The sequence below is a fragment of the Thalassophryne amazonica genome, chromosome 3 (genome assembly GCF_902500255.1).
Source record: "Thalassophryne amazonica chromosome 3, fThaAma1.1, whole genome shotgun sequence".
Classification (NCBI taxonomy): Eukaryota; Metazoa; Chordata; class Actinopteri; order Batrachoidiformes; family Batrachoididae; genus Thalassophryne; species Thalassophryne amazonica.
In genome coordinates, this window is record NC_047105.1 from 11516577 (window position 1) to 11534844 (window position 18268).

At 41.2% G+C, this 18268-nt stretch overlaps 1 protein-coding gene across 4 annotated transcripts in view; it reads left to right on the forward strand.

Moving 5' to 3' along the window:
* Positions 1-18268, forward strand: part of LOC117506338 (membrane-associated guanylate kinase, WW and PDZ domain-containing protein 3) — a 463321-nt gene that overhangs the window by 313926 nt on the left and 131127 nt on the right. For all 4 annotated transcript variants that reach the window (XM_034165832.1, XM_034165831.1, XM_034165830.1 and 1 more), the window contains exon 3: positions 9494-9613. In XM_034165832.1, coding sequence (XP_034021723.1) covers positions 9494-9613 — 120 coding nt within the window. The remainder of the gene's footprint in view (positions 1-9493; positions 9614-18268) is intronic.

Here is an 18268-nt window from a genome sequence, read left to right on the forward strand (position 1 = left end):
GAAACAGGCGAGTGTCATGAAAATTCAGTAAGGTATATCTACTAAGGAAGAGTAAAATAGAAGAGTAGAAAAGAGCTTTTTTATCCCATGGGAACTCTCCCTACCCACCCAAGCGGCTCAAGAAAAAAGTATATATAATAATAAATAATAAGACATAAGAAAGATAAGAAATAATATATAACTTTTATACTTATAATATATATTTATATATTATTCATGATTGGGTATAAAAGGAGCATCCCCAAAAGGTTCAGCCATTCACAAGCAAACATGGGGCGAGGATTACCACATTGTGAACAACTGTTTATGAACAATGTTTCTCAACATTCAATTACAAGGAATTTAGGGATTCCATCATCTACAGTCCATAATATCTATATATAAGTGGTGTGTCAGATGAAGCTTGCTGGCTCACCCAGTGATCCTATTCCTCCGTGTCTGTTCAAAGAAGTGTTTCCCACAGTGGCTTCCTCTGTCCTAGATTATGTGAATGGGAGCTTGATAAATGGGGTAGTGCCCGCTAGCCTGAAGCCAACTTTTTCCCTATTTCCAAACTACCATTTTTGTCAAAAGTGTTGGAAAAAATAGTTTTTAATCAGCTGAAAGCATTCTTAGATGAGCATGAGATCCCTGAGGTCTTTCAGTCTGGTTTTAGTAATTTTCACAGTACTGAGTCAGCTGGTGTTGACATGCTGGTGTCCACTGATTCTGGTCACACTGTTGTTTTGGTGTTGTTGGATCTGACTGCTGCGTTCGACACAGTGGATCATGAGATCCTTCTGGATCACCTTAAGAATGTGGTTGGCATTCAGGGCTATGCTCTAGAATAGTTCCGATCACACTTAAGAGATAGGAGTTTTTGAGTAAGACTTGGAGATTTTGTTTCCTTCACAGCTCCCCTGTCATGTGGTGTACCACAAGGTCCATTCTTGGGCCACTTCTTTGTTCATTGTACCTGTTTCCACTGGGATCAGTTTTTCATAGATTTGGGGTGTCATTCCACCTCTAGCCCGATGACAGAGTGAGAATGCATTCGGTGCCAATCAACTTTTAGAGTGCATTGAGAGAGACTGGATGTCTGCAAACTATCTACTCTTTCATAAAAAGAAAACTGAAGTTCTTTTGGCTTTGCCAAGTAAATCAGGTAGTTGTGGTTCAGTAAACCTTGGACCATTGACACAGTTTATTAAATCTACTGTTTGTAACCTTGGTGTGAAAATGGACAGAGATTTTAAACTTGATAAACAAATCAGTGCTGTTGTGAAGGCAAGTTTCTTTCACTTGAGGCAGCTAGCTAAGATAAAGCCCTCACTTTCAAGGCATCACTGCCAGATCTTAATCCATGCTTTTGCCATGACTCAGCTGGACTATTGTAATACGCTGTATGCCGGTATCAGCCAGGCTTCACTTGCACAGCTGCAGCTGGTTCAGAACACTCCAGCCCGTTTTTTAACTGGATCCCGGAAGCATGATCATATTTTACCCATTCTTTCTTCCCTTCACTGGTTGCCAGTTCGATATCGTATTGATTTTAAAATTTTATTGTTTGTTTTTAAATGTCTCAATGATCTTGCCCCACATTATCTGTCTGACCTGCTTGTGTCTTATTCTCCATCACTTTCTCCCAGGTCACGAGATCAAGCTCTGCTGCTTGTAGTTCCTCAGACAAAGCTCAAACTCAGAGGTGATAGAGCTTTTTCTGCTGTTGGTCCCAGATTATGGAATGACCTGTCTCTCTGTATCAGGCAGGCAGATTCACTTCTAGTCTTTATAACTCTCCTTAAAACATATTTGTTTTCTTTGGCTTTTGATGAGAGAGTTGATGATTTTACTGTTGTAAAGACATATTGTTGCCACTGTTGTCTACCATGTATCCATTTGATTTATGTCTTTGTTGTACAGCACTTTGGTCAACCTTGTTTTTAAATGTGCTCTACAAATAAACTGGATTGGATTGGATAATATAATCAGAAAATACAGAGAATCTGGAGAACTTTCTACACGTAAACGGCAAGGCCGAAACCCAACATTGAAAGCCTGTGACCTTCGATCCCTCACGCGGCACTGCATTAAAAACTGACATCATTGTGTAAAGGATCTTACCTCGTGGGCTCAGGAACACTTCAGAAAACCATTGTCGGTTAACACAGTTCGTCGCTACATCTACAAGTGCAAGTTAAAACTCTACCATGCAAAGTGAAAGCCATACATCAACAACATCCAGAAGCACCGCTGCCTTCTCTGGGCCTGAGCTCATTTGAAATGGACAGACGCAAAGTGGAAAAGTGTGCTGTGGTCTGATGAGTCCATGTTTCAAATTGTTTTTGGAAATCATGGACGTCGTGTCCTTTGGACAAAAGAGGAAAAACACCATCCAGATTGTTACCAGTACAAAGTTTAAAAGCCAGCATCTGTGATGGTATGGGGGTGTGTTAGTGCCCATGGCATGGGCAACTTACACATCTCTGATGGCACCATCAATGCTGAAAGGTACATCCAAGTTTTGGAGCAACACATGCTGCCATCCAAGCAATGTCTTTTTCAGGGACGTCCCTGCTTATTTCAGCAAGACAATGCCAAGCCACATTCTGCACGTGTTACAACAGCGTGGCTTCATAGTAAAAGAGTGCGGGTACTAGACTGGCCTGCCTACAGTCCAGACCTGTCACCCATTGAAAATGTGTGGCGCATTATGAAGCACAAAATACGGCAATGGAGACCCCGGACTGTTGACCAACTGAAGTCGCACATCAAGGAAGAATGGGAAAGAATTCCACCTACAAAGCTTCAACGGTTAGTGTCCTCAGTTCCAAAACGCTTATTGAGTGTTGTTAGAAGGAAATGTTATGTAACACAGTGGTAAACATATCACTGTCCCAGCTTTTTTGAAACATGTCGCAGGCATCCATTTCAAAATGAGCAAATATTTGCACAAAACAATAAAGTTTATCAGTTTGAACATTAAATATCTTGTCTTTGTAGTGTATTCAACTGAATATAGGTTGAAGAGGATTTGCAAATCATTGTATTCTGTTTTTATTTACATTTTACACAACATCCCAACTTCATTGGAATTGGGGTTGTATATAAAGAAATCCAGCAAGGGCAGGGTTTGAATCAGGAACCTTTCATACTGAAACGAAGTGCAAAAGGAGAGTGCTGTGAGGTGATGCTTCAGACCAGAGGATCCTTGGTTCAAACCCCAGCCTTACAGGAAAATCACTGAGAGCCCTTGGGCAAGGTCCCTAAGCCCCAGTACTTTGCTCCTGGTGTGTAGTGAGTACCTCACATGGCAGCGCCCTGACATCGGTGTGTGAGTGTGTCTGTGTGAATTGGTGAATGTGAGGCATAATTATAAAGCTCTTTGAGCATCTGATGCAAATGGAGAAGCACTATATAAATGCACTCCATTTACCATTTAACCACTTGGCCAACACAACTGCTATCTGTACCTAAAATTTGAAACTATTCAATAATATTGAATGTCACTTTGTTGCCATACCCAATATCCTAACTAAACTTAAGTAAACTCTGCACAGTTTAGTCAGGATACTTTTTGAGGTGCAAATAGCAATGGTGGTGGCCAAGTGGTTTGTGCACTTGGTTTCAGTGCGAAAAGTTCTTGGTTCAAACTCCACCCCTGTTGTATTTCTCCATGTAATGTGCAGTTATGACAGGAAGGGCAGCTGGTGTGTTTTTACTAAATCCAACACATTTCAACTGTTGCTTTTATGAAAATGTACTTATTTTTTTATTATTAAGTTTAGTTAATGTATTCAGTACATTTTGCTCAAAATTATAGAACTTAAATTCTATTAAGTTATATTATGTGTAACTTTGTTGCCACAATTTATTTAACTAACAATTGGTCAAAAAGTTTTGACTTACCAGTTATTTATGTGTCATTCCAGATAAACAAACTGTAATACCCCTGTCACACATATGCCGATTGAGGCCGAATGGCGTCAGAATGACACATCCGGGCACAGTCGGGAAGTATTGAGGTGTGGTCTGAAGACGGACCAGTGGCAAACTTCATAGTTGGTCCCAGTCGTGCGGCTGTCCCGAGTGTGTTGCACAGTTCAGAAACACTCTTGGTGCTGTTGAGATGGGACACACATCTGTTGGCGGTCTGTGTGCAGTTTGTGTACCATCTGATCGCAGTCTACATATTCTGACGGCATCATAACAGCATTTGAAATGATCTGATTGTGGTTGATTGAGCTCTGAGATCGATCGGTCACAGCAAAGCCTGCCGGCATGGTGTTGCACATATGTCCACCTCCACTGGACTCCGGCCAGGGAGGGCAAAGGAAATGTTGATATGTAATAACGTATGTGGCACACATTCATCATGACCAGTGAATGTGAATACGGCACAATCAAACCGAAAGCACCGTGTGCCACTGCAGGTCAATGTGTCACACAGCGCATGCCACCGCAGATCTCAACAGGCTGTTAAATCCATAATAGACCTTACAGTGCAGATATATTTCTAATCCTTCCCATGGGCAACATAAATAATGTGAAATATTGTGCTCATTATATCTGTGATACCACGGACAGGTGCGCCACTCCGTGGTCTCATGTGCAGTAATGCATCATTGCATGCGTCAGAGGCTCGGAGGTGAACGGATCTCACCACTGTAATTACTTGATCACCATCTGTGTAGGAGGTATGATGTGGAACTGTATCCTCAGCCCATGACAATATTATTAAACATGAATCTCACCTCCAACATGGAACCAGGAGTGTTTCACAGTGCAGTGCGAACAAGAACCAGAAACCACAGCCTGTGGCGAAAAGCCTCTCACCCGGCTGCTGTGTGCTGCAAACAAACCATGGCATAAATAAATCCCATGTGATAATCCAACCGGGTATGCGTTGTGCTGAAGTGAGCAGAAACAGAAAATAGAAATCAAAGTTTGCTGGAAAGGCTGCTTCTGACAAATCATGGGAAAGCTAGGCCCACTGCCAGCAAACTTTCAGCAAAGGTATCCAGTGGCTGGCAGCGGCACACACATGCACCCCGCGCGCACGTGCAGCGGCTTATTCAGCCATTATGAACTCACACAAAAGAGGACACAGCACTCCCTCCCACTCCGGTCACGTGTTTGCCATCCAGACATCTGGACATTGGCAGTCTTCAGCGCCTTTTATGGCTGTCTGACAGCAGTGTGTGTTGTCTAACAGTTGCCTAAATACACTTTGGATGTGATCGTGCAGGTGTGGGCGAGGTAGTCTGAACGCGATCTGCCCACAGTCTACATGCCTACTGCGTCCAGATTATGGGCATTTTTGCTGTGCCGGCCTGGTTCCTGCACATTCTTGCTATGTGTGATGGAGGCTTAAGTTTTAACAGTTAGACTCGCTCCAGGTAGACAAACACTATTTACATGATTTTTTATAAATAATTAAATAATATGGATTATACAGTGTGAGTTAAGATAGAGAGAGAAAAGGAAACCCAGATTAAATCCCAAATCTCTCAAAATTGAAAGAAGATATTATAAAACTGATATTGGGGAATAGTAGAATAATCATTTTACTTTCATGGGGTTCTTTGGTCATTCATATTCGGTGCGTGTTCAGCAAGTCACAGGATGTGGCCAATGACAGCACCTCATATAAAGTCCGTCTGGAGTAAGATGGAGTAAATGTCTTTTTCGTTGAAATTGTTTTGTCGTAATTCACAGTGCAGCCTGCATGCATTTTTTTCTTGGTTGTCAAAGCTTTGGTAAATGCAGCTCAAAGTACACAAACTCAAAGCTTGGACAAAAACAATTTTAACATGTTTTACAAAAATTGATTGCTGAGCAGTCACCCATGCCTGAATGTACCACATGAAAACTCACTAATTCGTCTACCTCATGTACAGTTCAACTTCAATCTGTTGTCTGTCTCACACATCCTTTTCTTTTTCTTGCATATTTCATTTGCACATTTTATTACTGTGAATTATTCATTGTTTAGTGGATATTTATACATGTACAGACAGTGCAGCTTAAACCAAAGTCAAATTCCTTTTATTCTTGTGGATACTTGGTGAATAAAAGCTATTCTGACTGTGAAAGTAACATGATTATTCTATCATTCATTGATATGATATATATATATATATATATATATATATATATATATATATATATATATATAAATGCAGGGGTGGTGGCCAAGTGGTTAATGCACTTGGTTTCAGTGCAGAAGGTTCTCGGTTCATATCCCACCCCTGCCACATTTCTCCATGTAATGTGGAGTTGCATCAGGAAGGGCATCCGGTGTAAAACTTCTGCCAATTCAACATGTGCAGATTGGATTTGCTGTGGCTACCCCAAGTGCAAACAAGGGAGCAGCCGAAGGGTCTTACTATATATATATATATATATATATATATATATATATATATATATATATATATATATATATATATATATATATATATATATATATAATAGATAGATTGAGAGATTTGATTTTGAGAGATTTGGGATAATATCTGAGTTTCCTTTTACTCACACTGTGTACAAAAACATGGTTTAGGGGTCAGGGTCAGATCAAATCTTTTATTGGTCTTTTGTCTATCTGGTGTTTGTCTGTTTGGAATGGACCCATTATCTAAGAGCTACTGTGAAAAATCTCTTTTGTATCTTTTAATTGGATCAAATTATCTTCTCGGAAAGAAAGCTGTGACTGAATATTAGTGCCACATGAACGGCAGGGGGTGGGGGTGGGGGGTTGGAATAATTATTTTAATTTCTGTTTCAAGAACAAATTTGAAATACTATTTTGACAGTAAGTGGAGAATATTTCAAGCATTGTAGTGTATGGCTGCGTCTTCAAAATCCCTTGAGTAAAGCAACTGGTGAAATTGTATTTTAGAAGTTTTTAGGAATAAGGAAAGTATTTTTCTTTGACAGCATAGATAGTGTGTTTATTAATGTAACAACTTTGACAAGATGGTGCAGGAAATTGTTTGTTCAAAAGAAGAAACCACACAAACTTGTGCCTTGTGCTGCGTTGGTGCCAACGTAAATCACTGATGTTGGACAGATGGAAGAGTATCGATGGTTTCATCATGGAGGAGATGTTGAATCACGAGACTCAGACAATTGATGGGAATGTTGGCTCCTCAAGGTTCAGCAGTCATGCTGTTACAGAACACAGGCAACACCACAATAACTAAATAAGATAAACAAGAAGATGCACACATGCCAAGCATTCCCCACCAGGAATTTGTACCAGAGCATTCAATTAGCTCAATTGTTGGCTTGATCACTTCGACAGATAAATTAGGAGATATTCAGAGCAGCATTTCTTTCTGTGTTCTGAAAGTGTATTTGGAAAGAAAAACAACCAGCTGTATTGCTGACTTAAACACACTACCACATTAGGATTTGGGTAAATAGAACAACGGTTCTGCTTTCAAGTGTTAAAGCTGGAAGGGTTATCATTAGATGCCAAATATTACTATTATTATTGTGGTTTAGTTTTATTTTGTATGACTGGTTGATTAAAGTTGGGACATTAAAAAGAGCTAGCTGAGAAAAACAACAACAGAGCATAGAGTGCAGACCTCTGCCAACACAAGTTTCCAATTCCACAAATTTTTACCTTGGAAAATTTTTCAAGGTAAAATTCTTGTTATAATTGACTTTTCATAAACTAAAATATAAACCAAACTATAGATCAAAAGAGCTTTCCAATGTTAAAATGAAATCAGACTTTGTCAGGTGATAGTGAGTGCCAGTCTGCACCTGAATAAGGGAGTGATTGGGGCATGTTTGATTAAGATATAATGTAAAATATACATTAAATGGGATTTTTCAATGTTCAGTTTAAATTGCCACAAAATCTGTAAACCAGATCAGATCCAGATCAGTCGAGAAAGGATACCACCCTACATAACACTGTCAAATATGAAAGAAATTAGATCTTTTTTGACAACGTTATGAATTTTTGAAAATTCATTCAAATTTAAAGATAGGGGTTTTTTTTCCAAGATTTTTCCTGACTTTGCCCTTTGACATATGACCTTGAAAATTAAATCAGTTCTTGCCTATAAGGATATGAATCTTCAGTAAAAATTTCATAATGATATATGAAAAACTGTGGCCTCCAGGCTGTTGAAAACAAAGAAACCGACGAACAAACAGGGGCAAAAACATAACCTCCTCCAACTTTGTAATTGCTGCCAAAGGTGCATCAATAAAGTATTGAGTAAAGGGTGTGAATTTTTATTTTTAATAAATTTGAAAAACTTAAAAAATTTCATGTTGTCATTATGGGGTGTTGTGAGGAGAATTTTGAGGAATTTTGCAAATTTATTAAAAACAAAAAACTAAAATCATATGTACATTAGTATTCATGCCCTTTGCTCAATACTTTGTTGATGCACCTTTGGCAGCAATTACAGCCTCAAGTTTTCTTGAATATGCCACAAGCTTGGTGCACCTATCTTTGGACAGTTTTAAATAGAGAAACAAGTTTCCCTTGCAACTACAGCACCTCATCAGCAGGAGGTGCCACAGCCCTCTCAGCAACCGTACTTGTCGTGTCCCTGGGGTACACCCTGGACAGGCCGCCACTGTATCGCAGTGCCCTGATTAAACAATGCCTTCTTTATTAGCTTTCATGGTTTCTTTGATGACTTTGTGTGGTTCCCTGTTTGGAAGGTAGTATGACCACACTTTGATTTTGTGTCCCAGCAAATTGAGGCGATTGCTTCATCTGCAAGTAAAATGACTTTTGCATTATTAAGAAGGGGGGAGGACTTACTGTGTTTCCACCACATGGATTGCTTCTTTCGCTCTGGTTCTGCATGGTAGTCCCATGGTTCGTTTTGGACTGGGAAACTTTTTGATGAGTCCTTAAGGGTTAGAAGAGCCAATGAGCAGAAGACTTTGTTATTCTAAGTTCTGTTTATTGAATGTTTTGCTCAATGAATGGGTTTCAGTCTATCTGAACCTTGAATTCTTTTTCTGAATCTCATTCATCCTCTTGATTCAGCTCCCCACGTTTGTACTTGCTGATAAAGCTATCGCATTATCCTTTAATGTAGTAACCAGTGCGGATGGTGATGGGATTTAAACCCTCCTGGTAACTTTTGCTAATGCTACGCCACTTTTTTCCTCTATTTTGAATAATACTTCCTCGTTTTAACTTTCAGCATCCTAGACTAAAAATATACAATTAATTTTCAAAGGAGTTTTAAATAAATGCACTCTAAACTTCAGTAATCTGGAATTACTCTTTCATATTCAACCTTGAAAACATTTCAGACCAGCATTGTATATCTTATAAGATTCATGGTATGAGCTGAATGGTTGTGCAAGAACACATTTCAGTACTATTTTCCAGTTTGTGCTCTAGTGGAAGCATCGGGTTCAAGGGCGGTGAGAATAGATGTTATTTTAAAAGCCATTCAGATGGTTTTATGAATCACTAACAGGCTGCTCTTTAAGATTATATAAACTATTTTTTTTTGTTTACCAGGCACTACACGGTTGCCTCGAGAGGGAGAGGTACCAGGAGTCGACTACAACTTCATCAGTGTTGGAGACTTCAGAATCCTAGAAGAAAGTGGACTTTTGCTGGAGAGTGGCACTTATGATGGTAGGCCTCAACACTGTGGTACACAGAAACCTGTTAGCTCAGGCTGATGGGCTAGTGTAATGGCTCACTGAAGGCCTGATGCACACATATATCTTAAGGTTCACTCACACTCGACACGCTGGGCCATGCTCGTACGTGTTATACCCCCTGTGTCCGTTTTGTTTGACAAGTTCAAGTGCTCTAGGCCATGGCCTGAGCTGGCCCATTGGAGCGTTTCTGAACAAACTTGCAGAAGTAGTCTGGGGCAGCCGTGGCCGCATGTAGCGTTATCACAAAAGCCTGATTTATGCTTCTACAACCCCATCACATTGACATGGGCCTGACCCTTTCAAAGTTTTCCGTCGCATCGGTGGGTGTACCAATGCAATTTATCTCCGGAATAGTAGCGGGCGCGACGTAAAGAACAACGCAGGGACTTTCTTTCCTCCTGCATCGCCACTGCTGCTGGTCTTTTTTTTTCTTGACCAGTTTGTCCCTCAGTGACCTGGGGTACCTTCTTTATACAATCATTGACCTTCCATGAATTGCTGCTCATTTGAGCATCTTTGCAGTTTTTCAACGCCGTGTTGTAAAGGTGGTCATATTTGTGGACTACTTCTGTCAAAAGTTCCTCTGTTCGATACAAGATCGAAATTTAATCAGCAGGCGCACTGCACAGACTTTTAAAGAAGATGGGAGATAAAGGTTTGAAACCACAAAGTGACCAATCACAGCCCGTGTGGTCTCCATCGTTTCAACGTGTAACTTCAATTTTTGGGTGATGCACTGTTCAATCTGTTAAGTTACTAATATTATTATTATGACTTGGCTAACACTAAGGTGAGAAACTGGTCTAGTTTCTCACCTTATTGATGAATGTGAATTGTGATCAGCGTGCAAAGCTGCAAAATATTTCCTCATTGATTAACAGATCCTTTATTCCATAATTTTTTCAGAAGGGACAGGTTTTATGTGGAACGGTGGCATAAGGTAATTGTTACGTTTTTTTCATTTTTGGTTGTGCCCAATTTAGGCATGGTCTGGTATGAAAAATTTGACGGTATGATAACCATTGGCAAAAATACTGCAGTTTCACGGTATTAGCTTTAAAATGTGCTTTAACAACATTATGGCTATATGCATATGAAGCACGCGTGATTCAGGTGCACTAATTCACGCGATGTCTACCACTACGAGCACTATACCACTGATAACTTTAGAGAAAATACCAAAATGTCTCTCTTTTAGACATGTAGCATCTGCCCCGTGGGAAGCATGACTTATGGCCCAGTCACACGGCACTTAATGAATGGCAACGAAGCCCTGACGAAACAAGAAATCTAGACTTTCGTTGACTTTCATTGACATTGTTTATCCTTGGCGCAACTTCGTTCCTGCAGCTGGCACTTCGTCAGGATTTTTAAACTGTTGAAAAATTTGAACAAAGGGCAATGAAAACCTCAATTCGTCTGTGTTTTGTTTTGCTGTCGTCAGTGGCGGCTCCAGGAAATTTTTGTTGGGGGAGCTGAAGGGGAGCTGGAGTAAAAGTTGGATGGGCTCCACAAAATGTCATCGAAATGAAAACTATATAGTAAATTGTTTTAGTCACCCGTGCTCCTCTAAAATGTGGTATCAATGCACACACACATCACTTAGAATCATGTGCTTTGTGATCCACAAACACAAATTTCTGATTTGTAACTTGTGTGTGGGTTTTTACAAATAAATATTTGCAAAACTGAAAATTCTGTTTGTGAAGGGTGATTCAGCATTGGTGGATCACTGAACACACACATTCATCACTTTGCTCAGTTATGCAATACTGAGACATTCTCAGCGCAAAACTGCAGTTAAGATCCACAAATATGTCAGTCGCTATTCACATTATTGGCAGAATTTTTTGGGGGGGCTGAGGGGAGGCTTGGCTCATTATTGGGGGGCTTAAGCCCCCCTTGGCGCCGTCACTGGCTGTTGTTCTTGACGTTTTATAATCGTTTGCTTAGTTTTTGTAATGTTATTGTTTAATTTGTCTTCATTCGAGCAGCTGAATGTTTTCACACAGAGCAGAAGCAGGTTTGTGAGCTCTGAGGCAGCTGCTGTGTTCATGTACCATCGTAAATTACAGGGCAAACTCAGCCTGTTTGCTTGGATTTTTTATCTGGGTGGGGGGTCAGCTTCACTGGGCTCAGGCGCCTTATATAGGGAAGAATTAATCTTTTGCATGGATACAATTTACTATTTTGCCACAAGCAACTGCTGAATTTGAAACAACAAAAAAGGTGTGTAATTTCCGACGGTACGCAGCGGTAGCGAGAGCAGCAGCTCCTGCGTGTGCTTATTATTTTTTATTAAATATAACAATATGAGTGTAGGAATGACAATCCAGCCCTTATGTACACGTGGCAACAGGTAGATAATACAAAAGATTATAGAAGAACTGTTCTGGAAGGCAGAATTCACGTTGTGGATCACTGGCAGCTCGTGAAATAACCGCACATGTGAGTTAATGCGTGTTCACATGGACTGATCAACTTACTGCACCGATATATTCAATCATCTTTACTCTTATATTTATAAACCCCTTTTGACAGTTTTCAGTTATAAATCAATATACATATGGCTTAGTAAAGGAAACCAGTGAGACAGCAGTGACCACAGCACACCAGAGTTTTTTTAATTGGAGCAAGACGTAGCGCGCAGCGTGTTGTCAGACAGTGAGGATTCTGATGATGATGGAGATGATCCCTCTTTTGTTCTGGACAAAGAACCAAAGCAGGTGGTCCCACCGACGTGCACACAGATCTCCACAGCTTCTGTTTGCAGTTTCTCCAGAACTCAGGCACTATGAGTTCCGTCCCATCGCTGAGTCCTGGACCTCAAAGATGCAGACACACACTGCTCCAGCTGTGGCTCCGGGCGCGTTTCATTTAAAGAGTCAAGATCATTAGCTTCGGTATTGTTTAGTTTCTCTTTTGTCCCTTTTGCGCTCTTGCGTCTCAAGATATTCAGTGATAAAGCTCTTTTGTCCACCTTTTCTCAACGAATTGTGACTTTAGGGAGAAACGTGGCTGGAATAACGTCCGGAACTCCGGATGCTCAATACTTGGCCCAGCTTCACCAACAAAGTGCTTGCAATAGATGTATTTGTCCTTCTTGACATGTTTGTGGGAGAAATTGGTCGACCACAAGCACGACTCGAGTCCACCACTTGTACTTCTCAGTGGTTTCAAAGATGGGATAAAGTTTACTCCTTCCATGTAATCCTTTGTGGCTATCTTGAATCACTCCGCGTCTGACACAGGCCAAAGCTACAGTGCTTTGTTGCCACCGTTTTTTGGTTTGAAGGGCTATTCTGCGGAAAATAAAACGAAAAAATGTTGGATGACATCCTTCCTCCAATTTGTTGGAGTCTGGCTTTTTACGGTAGCCAAAGTAATCCCATACAGCCGACTTGGTCCTTTTAGACGGAGTGAAAAGTTCAGTGCAGGTTTCACCTCCTTCAGTCATGATGCAGAGCTAGCTAACGTTAGCTGCCTGTCAAGCTAGTGGTTTTGATACCATGGCTTTTTCATACCGCAGTATACCATGAAACCGGTTATTGGCCCATGTCTAGTCTGATTCAGTCATTTCAGTTAGTCTTACCGACTACGGGCACATATACCAGTATTCCTGCACCTTTTACCGTCTGTAAACGCATCCATAGAAATAACTTCAAGTGATATTAATCCAGTTAATCCACACATGCATCTGTGGAAAAGGCTTTTTCTGTCATTTAGTTCAAACATGGAGTAGGACATGTGTAAAACACACTGTGCATTGTTTGGACCACCTCCTTTGTCATGCACGTAACATCTGCACAGTCCACGGGTCTGCATGCAGATAACAAACAAAATCCAAAGTCAGTGGGATGGAACACATCTGTTTGTACGTGTATGAGGTGCTTAGACCACCTGCTTTGCTTTGGGCACAAGAAGCTACCAGTGCACAAAGTGCATACAGCCAAATTAAAGAAATGACATAAAATAGTAAACCTGTCGACTGTCGAGATGAATCCATTCGTTCAGAGCTGAGAACCAAGAAAATTGTACAGGAGCCTGATAATATTTGTCTTTTTTTAAGGAGTGATGGTCATGCATTTAACCTGTTTATTAAGTAGCTACTCAGTCATTTATATCAAGCTTTATTATCCCGTGCTATTCAGTCATAATAAATATTACATTGCTTCCTTTTATTAAACTAATCTCATCTGAATAGGGCTAAATTCTGCAATCTTTCAGTGATTCATCTCCATTATTGTGGTCTGTCAAAGAACATTTCTTCTCAAAATGGACCACGTTGTGTAGATGTAGACGTGCCCGGACTTGAAGTGCACCGTGAGTGCAGGCCAGCGGGGTCGCGACGAGGGTTGAAAGGTCATGCTCTGGCACGGTCCAAGCCACCTTGGCCGAGTGTGAGTACACCTTTAGTCCACATTTGGGAAATGTTACAAGCTTTTATTATCAATAAGATGTGACCGCTGTCTTGTTCCAAGTGACAGACTAAAGCTACTTTCACAAATGGCGCCTCAGTTAATGTCCCAAACTGGGACTGAACATGAGTTTGGCACTGAACCTTTACAGGAGCAATCTGATTCATACGTCGCAGGGAAACACAGTCCACTTGGTCCACACAAGTCGAGACAGCTCAGGGTAAACTCGGCACAATCTGGCGCAACTCCACACAACTTTTTGTCCACTCCAGGTGAAAGCCAAGACTACCCTGAGCTACCTGACATGAGTATAATCCATATTAGTCAAGAGTTCCACAACATTTGAAAAAATGGTCATGATTGTCAAAACCGAGACTGAGCCACATTGAGCAGCACTCCATCAATCCATCAATCAATCAATTTTTTTATATAGCGCCAAATCACAACAAACAGTTGCCCCAAGGCGCTTTATATTGTAAGGCAAGGCCATACAATAATTATGTAAAACCCCAACGGTCAAAACGACCCCCTGTGAGCAAGCACTTGGCTACAGTGGGAAGGAAAAACTCCCTTTTAACAGGAAGAAACCTCCAGCAGAACCAGGCTCAGGGAGGGGCAGTCTTCTGCTGGGACTGGTTGGGGCTGAGGGAGAGAACCAGGAAAAAGACATGCTGTGGAGGGGAGCAGAGATCGATCACTAATGATTAAATGCAGAGTGGTGCATACAGAGCAAAAAGAGAAAGAAACAGTGCATCATGGGAACCCCCCAGCAGTCTACGTCTATAGCAGCATAACTAAGGGATGGTTCAGGGTCACCTGATCCAGCCCTAACTATAAGCTTTAGCAAAAAGGAAAGTTTTAAGCCTAATCTTAAAAGTAGAGAGGGTGTCTGTCTCCCTGATCTGAATTGGGAGCTGGTTCCACAGGAGAGGAGCCTGAAAGCTGAAGGCTCTGCCTCCCATTCTACTCTTACAAACCCTAGGAACTACAAGTAAGCCTGCAGTCTGAGAGCGAAGCGCTCTATTGGGGTGATATGGTACTACGAGGTCCCTAAGATAAGATGGGACCTGATTATTCAAAACCTTATAAGTAAGAAGAAGAATTTTAAATTCTATTCTAGAATTAACAGGAAGCCAATGAAGAGAGGCCAATATGGGTGAGATAGGCTCTCTCCTTCTAGTCCCCGTCAGTACTCTAGCTGCAGCATTTTGAATTAACTGAAGGCTTTTTAGGGAACTTTTAGGACAACCTGATAATAATGAATTACAATAGTCCAGCCTAGAGGAAATAAATGCATGAATTAGTTTTTCAGCATCACTCTGAGACAAGACCTTTCTGATTTTAGAGATATTGCGTAAATGCAAAAAAGCAGTCCTACATATTTGTTTAATATGCGCTTTGAATGACATATCCTGATCAAAAATGACTCCAAGATTTCTCACAGTATTACTAGAGGTCAGGGTAATGCCATCCAGAGTAAGGATCTGGTTAGACACCATGTTTCTAAGATTTGTGGGGCCAAGTACAATAACTTCAGTTTTATCTGAGTTTAAAAGCAGGAAATTAGAGGTCATCCATGTCTTTATGTCTGTAAGACAATCCTGCAGTTTAGCTAATTGGTGTGTGTCCTCTGGCTTCATGGATAGATAAAGCTGGGTATCATCTGCGTAACAATGAAAATTTAAGCAATACCGTCTAATAATACTGCCTAAGGGAAGCATGTATAAAGTGAATAAAATTGGTCCTAGCACAGAACCTTGTGGAACTCCATAATTAACTTTAGTCTGTGAAGAAGATTCCCCATTTACATGAACAAATTGTAATCTATTAGACAAATATGATTCAAACCACCGCAGCGCAGTGCCTTTAATACCTATGGCATGTTCCATCTGAGGCAAACATCAGTCACATCTGTACAGCAAAGTCAGCCACGTAGGAGAGCTGCTTCGAGCTATTGAGATGAACTCTGCTTCTCCACCTAATGATACACAGACATGATAGTTCACTGTCCGCGAATGAAGATTTGAAGATTTCTTACTTTTGTCAGTAAGAATGCTAACCTTGTTTGTGCCAGACAGTGTGTTAACCCTCTGGGGCCGACACCGTCGTATACAACAGCTAAGACCAAGCTTTACTAAATTATAAATAACTTTTTAATGATATGAGATAGAAACGTATACTTTTTTTTTCCTGAAAAGGTAACTCCGCGGACTTTCGAGCCAGCCATCGGCCACCTTTGTACTCCTCATAGAAGCTGTGTGATGATGTGCGCAATGTGAGTGTCCAATCGGAATTGGTTCACCATCACATGGTTTTCCAAAATCCAATCGTAGGGAAGATTTAACTCACGTGAAAAGCCAAAGATCGTTTTCAGGAGTGATATGTTGCTAGTTGGCCCGTTTGAATAGCCCCTGGGTGCTCCAATGAGTACATACTATTCCAATGTGCCCTGCGCCATTACGCACAGCGAAAGTGAAAGCAGACAGAGATCCTCTGATGACAATCGCACATGCTCAAACAAAGAGTGTGTAACTATCAGGATTGCTCCACTAGTTTGCATGTGAATGTTACTGGGTAACACTGTTGCTTTCTCAGCGTAAAGCAATTGTTTACCATATCAATGGAGTGAGGGGGAGGGCTGCTCCTCAGACTGTAAGGAGCCAAAGTGTGAATGAAAGCTGCTTTAGGAGCAGCCCGGAGAACCGACCAGCATTTGAAGGACCCAGTATAAAATAAGCAGAGCACGGTACAAAGGATAACAGGGTTTAATAAACATAACAGTGATGTGAAAAAATACAAACAAATAAGTGCGCGGTCTGGCGTGGTGGATTTGCGCTGTGCTCCCAGCAGCACAAAACGGTCCGGAGCCAGAACCAGTTCGGACCCAAGGACCCCGCCGACACCCCCCAGGTGGCCGCGACAAACCGAGTCTGTGAAAGAAGAAATCATCATGTGAGTCCACACTCCACACACAGAGGGACCGCTCAAAGGTGTACAAACAGAAAACGCTTCCTGGCTTAATTACTAATCAGCTTCCCACCCTGCAGGCATAGAACACCCTGTTCGCAAAACTCCACAGCAGTGGAAGCTCATTAAACGACTACATACAGCTCAATATAATAAGGTGTGAGGGACACCACATTTACTGACTGTATAAATGTTAGTCACAAAATCTAACGTACCTCAGGAAGTGTGCTGACGAGCGTGAGACCTCACCCCCTCCTCTTTCACAGACCGTGCATCAAACCTGGACATTCTCTGCATCCACTGATGATGAGATGGCTCTCAAGACGACGATCTCACCCGTCTGGTCACAAGGTCGAGTCTCTGGCAAATACACACTGTGTACTCCAGTCTTAAATGCCACCATGTTCCAATCCATGTAGATGCACCACAGCTGTGAGTCCTGACGAGCCGCAGGTGATCAGCCTCAGGTGATCAGGGTGAGGTCCTGATAAACTCAGCTACACAGCCACTCAGTCCCAAATGCAAGCCACCTGGAAGGAAAAACAAAAGACAGGACAAAAAACAGAAACAAAAAGGCAGCCAGGCCCCCCCAGCCATACAACACCTCACAGTGGAAACTGACAGCTGAATCTCTGAGATAGCTTTTTGTATCCTTCCCCTAAACCATGATGTTGAACAATCTTTGTTTTGAGGTCATTTGAGAGTTCTTTAGAGGCTCCCATGTTGCCACTCATTAGAAGAGATACAAAGAGGGGAAACATTTGCAAATGGCCACCTTACATACCCTTTCTCGTGATTGGATTCACCTGTGTAAGGAGGTCAAGGGTCAGTGAGCTTACCAAACCAATTTTATGTTCCAATAATTAGTGCTAAATGTAGTCAAATCAATAAAATTACAAGGGTGCCCAAATTTATTCACCTGCGTAATTTTGATTCAATAATTATTGCACACATTCTGTAAGTACTTGAAACTTCATTTCAGTTCTCAAATATCAGTGTGTTCATCTGCTATATGATATACCCAGACAGACAATGATTTATAAAGGAAAATTATGAAAATTATCATGGGTGCCCAAACTTTTGCATACAGCTGTATTACACTCAGATCATCCTTCATTTATGGTATTGGTCAATTGGCCAAGCAGGTTTTCTGTACCACTTAAGGGAAATAAAGGACACAGTCCATCCTTAGGATACCGTAGCCTGCATAAAAATGTATGATAGCCATCCCAGGGTAACGA